This window comes from Rana temporaria, chromosome 6 (assembly GCF_905171775.1).
Source record: "Rana temporaria chromosome 6, aRanTem1.1, whole genome shotgun sequence".
Taxonomy (NCBI): Eukaryota; Metazoa; Chordata; class Amphibia; order Anura; family Ranidae; genus Rana; species Rana temporaria.
In genome coordinates, this window is record NC_053494.1 from 185,593,225 (window position 1) to 185,606,009 (window position 12,785).

At 42.8% G+C, this 12,785-nt stretch overlaps 1 protein-coding gene across 2 annotated transcripts in view; it reads right to left on the minus strand.

The window, feature by feature from the left end:
* Positions 1–1,902: 1,902 nt before the first annotated feature.
* The window catches only part of GALNT13 (polypeptide N-acetylgalactosaminyltransferase 13), a 435,862-nt gene continuing 424,979 nt past the window's right edge, over positions 1,903–12,785 (minus strand). Inside the window, exons 11-12 of one of the 2 annotated variants that reach the window (XM_040357944.1) lie at positions 9,308–9,499; positions 2,313–2,398 (exon numbers count right to left, since the gene is read on the minus strand). In XM_040357944.1, coding sequence (XP_040213878.1) covers positions 9,314–9,499 — 186 coding nt within the window. In that variant the 3' untranslated portion in view covers positions 2,313–2,398; positions 9,308–9,313. Of the gene's footprint in view, positions 2,399–9,307; positions 9,500–12,785 lie in introns of both variants that reach the window. The other variant, XM_040357945.1, reaches the window with a different exon arrangement.

Consider the following 12,785-nt stretch of genomic DNA (forward strand, 5'->3'; position numbering starts at 1 on the left):
ATATTCCATACCTGTGGGATCCCTATAGAAGCGGCAAATTACTGTAGTAGACACCCAGGGGCGGACAGAGCATTGAGGCACTCGGCACTGCCCGAGGACCCCATACCACTAGGGGACCCCATCAGGGTTGCCAGGCTCAGTAAAACCAGAGACAGTATGTAAAAATCTGTGTTTTTTTTTACATCTGTCCCTGATATGTCCAAAACCGACATGCTTTTGATGTGAAAATCCCGAGATTTTAGCTGCCCCGCCTCTGTACTGCTTCCTGGCTTGGTGGCCATCTGTAAGCCCGGGGGCTCCATAATCTTCTATTGCCCGGGGGGCCCCATGAGTTGTCAGTCCGCCCCTGTAGCCACCGCTACTTCAGTGCTCCCCACTTGCTTCCAGATCCTGTGCCGAGCGTCTTCCCTGTTGCATTGTGAAAACAGGAGTTCGCTCTCTCAGAACGGGTGCTATTCAGGGAACATTTTGCATTTTCTAAGTGAATGCAAGGTGCTCTTTTGATTGAATGAAGTGGGGGGGCAAGGCAATGAGAGCAAGTGGTCTCCTTGGTTCCCAATGCAGCAGGGCAACCACTCAGCACGGAACCAAGAAGCTAGTGGAGATTACTGAAGTAGTGGTGTCTACTACAGTGATTTCCAGAATCCTCAGGGATCCTACAGGCATGGCACATACAAGCTCACACTGGTCCAAGTTGGACCATGGTAACTATGTAAAAATTGCCATGCCTGGAATGCGGCTTTAAGAACAAAGTAAAGGGTACCCAACACCAATTTTTTAAGAATTTTAAAAGAAATTTTAATATTGGCAAAAATTGCAAGATAATACTTGCCCCTCTACTTAAAAAATAGAGAAGCAGATGCTCACAGCTGCTCCCCTTTCTGGTGATCTAAAGAACCTTTGCTATCTGTGTGGAAGCAATGGTCTCCCTGTAGGGGTCTGACATGCCTACAGTAGAGTCAGAGCTAGATTGTTTCAATACGCAGGGAGCGGGAGGTGCACTTCTGCAATGAGACCACTGCTTCCACTGATAATAAGGTTCCATACTAAATGTATGGTGGCAGGCTTTTCTACTCTGTGGCTGCTTTATAAAGATAATTAACTGTAAAGCCTCGTACACACGACCAAGTTTCTCTGCAAAAAACAGCAAGAAACTTGCTGGGAGATATTTTTTTGCAGAGGAAACCGGTCGTGTGTACATTTTCGTCGAGGAAACTGTCGAGAAACTCGACGAGCCAAAAAGAGAGCATGTTCTCTATTTCCTTGACGGGAAGTGAGAAAATTGGCTTGTCGAGTTCCTCGACAGCCTAAGGCCCCGTACACATGACCGAGTTTCTCGGCAGAATTCAGCCAGAAACTCGGTTCAGAGCTGAATTCTGCCGAGAAACCCGGCCGTGTGTACACTTTCGGCCGAGGAAGCCGACGAGGACCTCGGCGAGGAAATAGAGAACATGTTCTCTATTTCCTCGTTGTTCAATGGCAAAAGTCGGCCCGCCGAGTTCCTCGGCGGCTTCCACACTGAACTCGACGAGGAACTCGATGTGTTTGGCACGTCGAGTTCCTCGGTCGTGTGTACGGGGCCATACAAGGAACTAGACGAGGAAAACGATGTGTTTCGCCCGTCGAGTTTCTCGGTCGTGTGTACAAGGCTTAAGATGTTGCAAAACTCTTGTTTTGGAACACCGGAAATACATTTACCTGATCATTTGATTGGACATTAATTACTGCAGTGGTCTATGGACATCACTATAAACATGGGGCTTTATAAACCCTGCGCTACTTTTTGCTGCTTTAGGGAGACTGAACACAGATTTGCTTTATCCATACGATTAATTGATGGCCTGTTGAAATGTATTTTTTGACTAGACTTTCCCTGGTTCATCTCCATATATTATAGTAAAATACATTTTCTCTTTTTTTATTCAATCCTTTCAATCCACATAAGTTCATCTGTGACAAATATAGTTGTTTTCAGGGCAGGATGACTATATACAGCTTCCGACGTTTCTCATTGTTCTCCTGTAAACTGGCACAGTTTGCCATTGGGCCTGTACAGGCATGTATTGTTCGCGGAAGAAAAATTAGAAAAAGTTCTATTTCCGTCCTCCCATCTGAATTCAAAGAGGTTTTTAATTATTTCACGTCACTGAGAGTCTGAAAGGTGTTATATTCCCATTCAAGTGTTCCTTAAGTTGATAATTAAGGTCTGTAGACTCTTGTAAATGTTGAGAGCTGCTTGGCTAACCATCGTGGAGGTTTAGGCGTTCAACGTCATGTTACGCAAAAGCCACTGCTGAGATCGACTTCCGTTGCACTCCTTCATTGTTGGGACCATTTTGTCCTCTTCTGTCGGCTCATCCAAGCATTGGTTGCTGTTGATATGTCTCAAGACAAAGTGCTGTAAAAATAGCAAAAAGGTTAATGAAGGTTGACTACAATACATATATTTATGATACAGTTGAAGCACAATACCCTTTGTAATCAATAATAATAAAAACAAAATAACATGTTGCAACAATGTAGTATATCATAGAGTGTAAGTTGATCTATTAAACATTTGCCAGATCAGTGAACTTGCATTTATTTGATACGGTCGTTCGGGTAAAAGAGATTTGACAGTTACCATGTGTTTGTCAGGCAGAACATTTCTAAAGTTACCATAATATTAACCTGTCACTGTTGCATACAATGTAAATTGACAGAATATTGTTACAACCCCAATTTAAAAAAAGTAAAGTCTACATAAAAACAAAATGCAAATCTCATAAACCCATATTTTATTCACAATAGAAACAGAATACACATTAAATGTTAAGATTGAGAAAATGTAACATTTTAGGAAAAAAGGAAGGTAATTTTGAAAATTATGGCAGCAGCACACCCAAAAAGTTGAGACAGGGCTATGTTTATCATGGTGTAGCATCCCCTCTTCTTTTAACCACTTAAAGACCACCTACTGCAGATAAACTAAGGCAGAGCGACTCTATTGCGCAAAACAACGTACCTGTATGTCATTTTGTGCAATAGATAGTGGGGCACGCACGATCGTGCTGATTGGACAGAGAGGGAGCCAATCAGCAGGTCCGGTTTATCCAATGTCCACCGGCCACCCATAATCGCTCCCTAGAGAGGCAGAACGGTGATCTGCCTATGTAAACAAGGCAGATTGCCGTTCTAACAGGGAAGAAGATAGAGATCTTGTGTTCCTGCTAAGCAGGAACACTGATCTCTGTCTTTATCCCGACCATCACTCACACAGGTAGCAAGCACCTCCTATGGACACGCTTAACCCCATGATTGCCCCTGATGTTAACAGTAACAGTGCATATTTTTAGCACTAATCACTGTAATAATGTCACTGGTTCAAAAGTGTCAGTTAGGTGTCTGAACTGTCTGCCGCAATGTCGCAGTCCCACCAAAAAATAAATAAATGCCGTAAATCTATCCCATTGTTTGGAGATGTACTAACTTTTGCACAAAACCAATCAATATACGCTTATCGGGATTTTCTTTAGCACAAATATGTAGCAGAATACATATTGGCCTAAACTGATGAAGAAATTAGATAAAAAAAATGGGGTACAGTGTCGCAGGACCACACAATTGTCAGTTAAAGTAACGCAGTGCTGTATTACAAAAAATGGCCTGGTCATTGGGAGGGTAATACCTTCCGGGGTTGAACTGGTTAAAAACAATCTGTACACGTCTGGGAGTTTAGGAGACCAGTTTTTGGGGATTTAGGAGAGGAATGTTGTTCCACTCTTGCCTGATATACTGTACGATTCTAAAACTGTTCAACAGTCCTGGGTCTTCTTTGTCATATTTTTCTTTTTAAGATATACTAAATATTTTCAAATGCAGAAAGGTCTGGACTGCAGGCAGACCAGTTAAGCACCTGGACTCCTCTACTAGGAAGCCATGCTGTTGTGATAGATTCAGTATGCAGTTTAGCATTGTCCTGCTGAAATATGCAAGGCCTTCCCCAAAATAGAAGTCATCTGGATGGGAACATATGCTGCTCTAAAACCTGGATATATCCTTTAGCATTTTTTGTGCCCTGCAAATGTGCAAGTTGCCCATACCATATGCACTAATTCACCCCCATACAATCAAGGATGCTGGCTGATAACAAGCTGGGAGTTCCCACTCCTTTAGTCCAAAGGAGGCAGCACCTGTTGTTGCCAAAAAAAAATGATACGTTTTGATTCGTCAGACCACAGAACAGTTTACCACTTTGCAACAGACCGTTTAAATGAGCTTTGGCCCAGAAAAAAATGTGGCGTTTCTAGGTTCATATTCAGATATGGCTTCTTCTTTGCATGATAGAGCTTTAACTTGCATTTTTGGCTGGCACAGTGAACTGTGTTCACAGACAGTGGAGGTATTCCTGAGCCCATGCAGTGATGTCAACCTCAGAATCATCTCTGGATACCTTTTCTACCATTGTGCTATGTGCTGGGTGTCCATTGTGCCCCTGATCCTTTATAGAGGGGTGGGCTACCTCCAGGCTCACCTGCCCTCTATCTTTCCTTTAGAATGCATGTGCTTATACTATGGAGGTGCTCATAAATTTCCAAGAGTTAGGACTGTAGAAATATTGGTGTGCCTTGGAGCATCTCTACAGCTTACGCATGTATTTGGAAATGTGTGCTAACTAAACCCTTGTTTTTAACGCAAACTGTTAGACAGGATAATTCAGTTGGTAGCAGACTGGTTGGTGAGTTGAGCTGGGAATTTTCTTTGGTTTTGGTTTTCTTTGGTTTTGTTTTCCATCACATAATCATACCTGTTATTAATGCAGTGCACGTCTGAGGGTCCGTAGATCACAGGCATCCAATATTGCATTTTGTCTTTGTCCCCTGATTTCTCCAGATTCTCAGAATCTATTGATATTATGTACTGTAGATGATGATATATTTAGGCCTGCAATTTTACGTTGGGGAACATTATTCTGAAATAGTTTGCCAATTTTTAGAGGCAGCTTTTCACAGATTGGTGAACCTCTCCCCATTTTCACTTCTGAGAGACTCTGATTCTGTAAGATGCTCTTTTTATACCCAGTCATGCTACTGACCTGTTGCCAATTTACCAAATTATTTGAAACATTTTCTAGTGTACCACTAACTGACGATTCACACTACAGCGACTTGGGATCCGACTTGTCAGACCTCAAGTTGCCCCAAGTCGCTGGACATAAGAAAATCCATTGAAGTGAATAAGAGCCGTCTTAATGTACGCTACTGAAGTTGCTCCGACTTCAGAAAAGGTTCTTGTACTACTTCAAGGTGACTTCTAGGCAACTTAGATTTCGATGGAAGTTGCCTCCAAGTCGGATCTCCATCTATATTGAAGCGATTTTACAGGAAAAAGAAAATTGTTTACCCAGGCAACCCCTCCCTCCCACAGAGCTGATTATTCTGTGATTGGCCACAGCCAAAGTCACCTCTCCTGAAGGCAACTTTAAGTTGCGTTGTAAGTTGCTCAAAGTTGTGCTGAGGTCGCCTCCAAATCGCCTTAAAAAATCGCGGCTGTAAGTCAGGTTGCCCCTGTGTTAACTGGCACTTACTTTGCCAGCTTTTTGTTGCCCTGTCGCAACTTGTTTGAGACGTGTTGCTGCCATCAATTTCAAAATTATTCAATTTTTTTTCTAACATTTGATGTTTTCTATTTTTTATTGTGAATAAAATATGGGTTTATGAGATTTGCAAAGCACTGTATTCTGTTTTTATGTACAATAGATTTCACACAGCATTTTTTTTTTTTGGAATTGGGTTGTACTCATGATGACCCAGCACCATAACTGGATGTCCCTGGACATATTTCAGCTAGTTCAGTCAAAATAAAAAAAAACAGCTTCCCCAATAGAGTCAACGGTCTCTCTCTAGCTTCTCAGTCATGTCTGTGAAGGTTCTCATTCATCCAGGTCATGGTATGTTTAGCAAAAATGTATTACATTCAACTGGACATGTTCTGTAATGTTGGATACATTTCATAGCTTATCCAAGCCACTTCTTCAGTTCCCATAAGTTTGAGGAACATACTGTACCCCAGATTTTTTTAATCACACGGGTAGCACCAACACCTTGATCAATGTTGCAATCACCATGGCATGTGTGTAAGGCCCCTTTTACATGGGGCGGATCAGTAATGATCCGCCTCCGTATGCTCCGTATGCTCAGCAGGGATTGCTCCGTTGATCCCCGCTGAGCCGACGGATGACAGGGCGGTCCCCGCACACTGTGCAGGGACCGCCCTGTCTTTTCTCCGCTCTCCCCTATGGGGAGATCGGATAAACACGGACCGTATGCCCGGGTTCATCCGATCCGCTCGGCAGACGGAAGAAAAATAGGGATTTCTTCCGTCTGCAAAATCGGATCTTTGCGGAGGCGGACGATTACGGGTGTCAGGGATGTTCATCCGCTGACACCCGCAATCTCATTGGGACCAATGTATGTCCCTTTTTCATCCGCAAAGGGATGGATGAAAAAGCGGACATACGGTCCGCACGTGTGAAAGGGGCCTTAATAGTCCAAGCACCTTTCAACCTGTTCTTGGGCAATCAACATCTACTCATTCTGTGGTGATTGGATCAAGTTGTCAGTGCTACCTGTGTGAATATAAATGTTGGACTATGTTCCTGGCACTCATTGGAGCTGAAGACGTGGCTTGGAGGGAATGAAAATACATTCTCAACATTACAGAACAAGTCCAGGTGATGTTACTACTATGTATAGCAACCATATCTCTGGAGGGTCAGAGTAGAGAGCTGGTGTCTAACAGTCATGGCTCTCTGCTCTGAGCGGAGGGGAATAACTGAGTGTTCAGTGGAATTTGATCGCTCAGTTCTTACTGCAGAGCCAGTGGGGTACAGATGCAGCATCAGATCTATGCTACTTCCATCTAGGTGAATATAAATATTTTCTTTTTTAAGTCCATACTTCTCTTTTAAATATCTAAAGGCTTGGGTGGTGCATTTTTATGTTAACTGTCCCTCAGTTTGTGCCCTAATTTCACATTGCAAGCTATTCTGAACAATTTCAAGCTGCCTATGAAATAATATTTATAAACCTGCTCAATAGAAACCTGCTCATTATTTTAGTGGGGTTTCTCAAATTTGACTTCAAAGGCAGAAATACATTTTAAAATCCTGAACATGCGGGATGGATTTACTAAAGGCAAATACATGGTGCACTCTGCAAGAGCAGTTGCTCCAGCGTTTAGGAAATTAGGTGAGGCTTCACTTTGCAAAGAATACCTAATCACATGCAAGGAAAATAAAAAACAGCATTTTTACATGATTTGGATGATGGAAGTTAGCAGAGCTTCCCCCTATTTACTGATGTAGCACCCTCCTAGTTATTTTGCTATTGTTGGCTCTTGCTGTAGCCAGAGGAGCAGTGATTGCTTAGTCAGGCCTGTTCAGGCCTTCACAGGCTGGGAATCTGATTGCTTTCCACTGCCTCTAGAAGACGTTTCTAGAGCTTAGGGAAGGAGAATTCAAATGACCAGTCTGAATACTGAGCAGGACCTAGCCAATCTCTGGGATGGGGCAATGTCCGGTTGATGGCTGGGATGCTGTTAAATAGTCTAGAAAAGGGGTCTCCAAACGTTCTACACTATGGGCCAGTATACTGTCCTTTATACTTTAGGCGGGCCTGACTGTGGCCAGTGGGAGTATAAAAGGTGAGGAAAAAAATAATGCTCCATCGTTTGTCTTAATGGGAGCAACTGTTCCTCATTATTTGTGCCAGTGGGAGGAATTGTGCCTCATCATTGGTGCCATTGGGAGAAATTGTGCCTCTTCATTGGTGTCAGTGGGGAAATTTATACCCCAATGTTGGTATCAGTAGATGAAAGAGGGCCGGATAAAAGCAAGCAAAGGGCTGCACCTGGCCCCCAGGCCACAGTTTGGAGATCACTGGTTTAGAGCCCTGAGGAGATCCTCTTTTTTTTACCTGAGGGAATGGATCAATGAGCATCGAGAAGGGAGGCTGCTTGCCTCTGGTACCTTGGGACTGGATGCTGAGTTACTTTACATGGACTGATTCTGTGAGTAGAGCCTATTTTCTGTTCTGCACCTCAATTCATGGTCCCCAGCCATGAACCTATAGAATGTGCCAGTCTACCTTTACCGGGTCCCAAACCTACTTTATGGTCCCTAGCCATGAACCTATAGAATGTGCCAATCTACCTTTACCGGGTCCCAAACCTACTTTATGGTCCCTAGCCATGAACCTATAGACTATAGACCTATAGACTGTCTACCAACACTTGTTCTGCAAATCTATCTCATGGTTCCCAGCTGTGAGTAAAAGACCATGTTGCTGCTGTTTGGAGAGAGAGTTGTCCTCTGCAGAATTGTGCTCAAGTGTTTTAGAGTATTCCACATCACCCCTAAATCCCCTTCCAAGTTTTCACAAGCAATAAAATATAACAAACACAAACCTGAAGCCCTGTACACACGGGACAGAATTTGGTCAGGAAAAAAACGTAGTTTTTCCTGATGAGATTCTTGGCAAGAATCTCTTGGCGCCCGAGTGTACAGACACTTCAAGAATGGGGTGACGTCATTGCGTATGCCGAGCACACGCTCGTCACATTCGATGCCGTGGCCATCATCTTTCTGCACCCTACCTATGCCTAGGAAGCTACTGCGCATGCGTCAAACTCATTTCAAGCATGCACGGGTTTCCACTGTGACAGGTTAGTATACACACTCTCCGGTTTCTCGGCAGGAAAACACTGCCGAGAATCACGACGAGAAAATAGAGAGCAGGTTCTCTATTTTTCTTGTTGAGATTTTAGGTTGTTTTCTTGACGAAAAAAACCTGAAAGCCTCATACACACGCCCGGTATACTCGGCAAGAAAGCTCTGCCAGCTGGTTTCTTGCTGGTTCTTGACGAGAAAACCGAGCGTGTGTACGAGGCTTTAGACTATTCAATGAGCCGGAGTGAATAGACTGTTGCTGTGTTCCTGTCTGCCTCTGCACTATTTTGGGAAAGAACCGGTCAAATCTTCAGCGGCTTCTATGAGGTTATCGCCACACTGGACTCTGGAGCAACTGTACTTGCAAAGTGCACACTCTAATTGCTTAGTAAATCCACCCAATGACTAATAAATACTTTTTGCAACACTTCTTATTGCACTGCCTGTCCTTATCATTATAGATTAGCCACTAAAGGTATACCTGAGCAAATATATTTCATATAAAATGTATGTCTATTACACTGCAGTTACCAAGCAACCGTTGTATTATACAGTATATATTGTCTGCATCCATAAGGAATGCCACTATAGAATACCAACCTCTTTTCATAGAAAGTAATCAGTGGGACTGTAAAAAATATTTCTAAAAACCTCCCGCCTGGTATAGTTTCTAAATATCCACACTTGGTGCTTGCTGCCAGTACAGAACTCCACAGTGGGGCCGTAAGTGCCATCCTCTATGTGGCTTAAAGTCAAACATGATTGAGTTATGATATGAAGAAATGAATGGGTCTGTGCAACAGAAAGAAACAAAAGAGGTAAAAACAAAAATGTGAAGCATGATTAATGCATGATAACATGATAAGGATGTTCAAGAGGACCTGTCACTTGTTCAAGGAAAGCTATTCAGAGAGAATAGGAGATTGTCAGTGGTGGCCTCTTTTTCGGAAATTGCATGTTGCCTGATCCAGTATTTTTAATACTTTTCAACTTTCTAACCTGCATGCTTGTTCTAGGTCAGTGACCCATAAAATACTTAGGTCAGAGACAACCAGGCAACCAATATTTTTAGAAGGAGGTCAGCAATGGCAGCCCCCATATCTCAGCACAGATTTTCTTTAACAATACGATTATACACTGCCTATTGTGCTGTGTATTCTCTGTGTATTCTGGCAAAGGCTTTTGTTGTCTTATGCTTGTCAATGGATTTCAAATGAAGAATACAAATAAATTCACTTTAAAAGAGGGTCTCCCTAATGCCATTTCTGAGCTTTTTTGTTTATATATCTGTGATGTCACCATAATGGAACCAGTAGACTGTAATCTGCTACATTTCCATAATATGTATCATGACTTTTATTCACCCTCTCAAGCAGAAGAGAAAACAGAGAGATGAGAGAGTTTGCACAAGCACAGCGTTTTCTAGGTACTGTGTACAAAAGTGACAGGTCCTCTTTAAACGTAAGTTCACCTTTATAGCATACCTGCAAAATGGTTGCTGTATATTCCTAATTTTCTTGGTTTTATTTACTGTTAAATTCCATATCTCACAATCTTGCACTTAGTTGTGTCTTCTTGGCCTCTCCCAGTGTTTGAATTTTTACTGGTTGCCAGAATTTATATGCAAAAGTGCGCTTATGCGTACAGTACAAAATGGCTGCTGGAGTCACTTTAGACCAAATGTAACTGCTAGTCAAGCATAGTGGTACTCCAAGCAGCTTCCCAAGAAAATAAGTATATGCAGGTATGAAGATAGTTTTTTATTTGTGTTACATTAAAGGGATAGTTCACCTTTACCAAAAAACTGCCTATGCAGATAAGGGGTGTCTGTAGATAAAGGGGTGTCTGTAGATAAAAACAAACTGAGCAGCTCTGACCAAAGTGGCATAATTCCCTTGCTATATGTGTATGCCATTTACACACCCATACTTAAAAAGCTGTCCTTAGACCCTACCAACCTCAGACCCTATCGCTTTTCCTCTAAACTTCTTAAACGCCTGGTCAACAACCAACTAAGTGACCACTAATAAGGAATAACCTTCTTGATCCCCTTCAGTCTGGATTTCACCCTCAACACTCCACAAACACTGCTCTTCTAAAACTCACAAATGACTTACTAACTGCAAAAACCAACAACGACTATTCTGTACTAATATTTCTAGACATTTGCCTTTGATACGGTTGACCACCCCCTCCTCCTCAAAAAACTTTACTCCCTCAGTCTCCCTGACACTCTTCGGTGGCTCTCATCTTACCTATCCCAATGCACCTTCAGTACCACTTACAATTCTACTTCCTCCTCTCCTCTTCCCTTCTCTGTCGGAGTCCGTTCTTGGACCTCTATTATTTTCAATCTTCCCTGGGTCAGCTGATTGCCACACACGGCTTTCAGTATAATTTCTACGCTGACGACACCCAAATCTATCTCTCCACCCCTCAACTAACTCCATCAGTCTCCTCACGCATTACTAACTTACTGACAGACATATCTGTCTGGATGTCACACCACTTCCTCAAACTCAACTTGTCCAAACCCAAGCTCATAATATTTCCCCCCCCACATGTCTCTTCCCCTGACTTCTCTGTCAAGAGCAATGGCACAACCATCCCCGCAAGCCCGGGTGCCCGATTTTTTTTCCTGGTCTCTGAACTCTCCTTTCAGTGGCCTCAACCTCTGCAACATCTCCAAACTACGTCCCTTCCTAACCAATAAAACCACAAAACTCCTGATTCACTCCCTGGTTATCTCCTGCCTCAACTACTGCAACTCCCTCCTCATTGGTTTACCTTTAAGTAAACTATCCACTCTTCAGTCCATCATGAATACTGTTGCCAGATTCATCCCCCTTACAAACCGCTCAGCCAATCCCTTCATTGGCTGCCACTTACCCAATGTAATAATTTCAACATACTAACAATAAGTTACAAAGCCATCCACAACTCTGCCACCAGCTACATCACTAGGCTAGGCTCAACATTTCAACCTAATTGTCCTCTTCGTTCCTCCCAAGACCTCCTGCTCTCTAGCTCCCTCATCACCTCTTCCCATATTAGCCTCCAGGACTTTTTACGAGCCTCTCCCATCTTCTGGAATACCCTACCCCAATCTGTCAGACTATCTCCAAATCTATGTACTTTTAGGCAATCCCTAAAAACTTTTCTCTTCGGACAAGCCTACCCTGCCTCTACCTATTGTTATTTTATTTGCTTCATCAGCTCACCCCCCACAATTATTACCCTTTGTATCACTTGATCCTCCCTCTAATGAGCATGGCCCTTTGATTCCTTCTGTATTGAATTGTATTGCAATTGTACTGTCTTCCCTACTGTTGTAAAGCACTGCACAAACTGTCAGTGCTATATAAAACCTGTGTAATAATAATTATAATTTACGTGCCTCTCGGAGCCTGAAATCCCAGGAGATTTTCCAAACCATCACATGAACAAGCTCATAAATGCTCAGCTTCAAGGGAGAGAAAGCATATGTGGGGGAGGGGAGGTTGAATTAACTGTAACAGATGGGAGCCTCTTAGCAACTTCCTAGCAACAAGGATGGACAGGATGATGACACCTCTGGGAGGTTTTCGGCAAGGCTGGAGTAGGTACGTAAGTGGCCAACACCTATAGCAAGATCATTATTCACCTTTGGTCAAAGCTGCATAGCTTGTTTTGATCTACAGGCACTTATTTTTTTCTTGGTAAAGATGAACTTTGCCTTTAAGGCCCACCCACATATGGGAGAACGAAGCATGTACAAGCATGTGTGGTGGATAATGGTGAACATACACATTTAACACAGTAGGGTCACACATGGATTATTTTATCCATGGATTCTGTGCTTTGCGTGGCAATGACATAGTTGAATCAACCACATTTAAGAGACCCTGCCACTAAATTAGCAGAGAAAAATAAAGCATTATAAATACTTACTATCAGTTTTTTCAATTCCATTTTAATTCACTTGCAATGTGCATTTAAACTTGCAAGATTTCCTACCACAGGCCCTACCTCGTACATCATAGCCCTCTCCTTTTTTGAGAGTGTCACTATTCTCTGTGCTGGTTCAGCAACTCCGCCC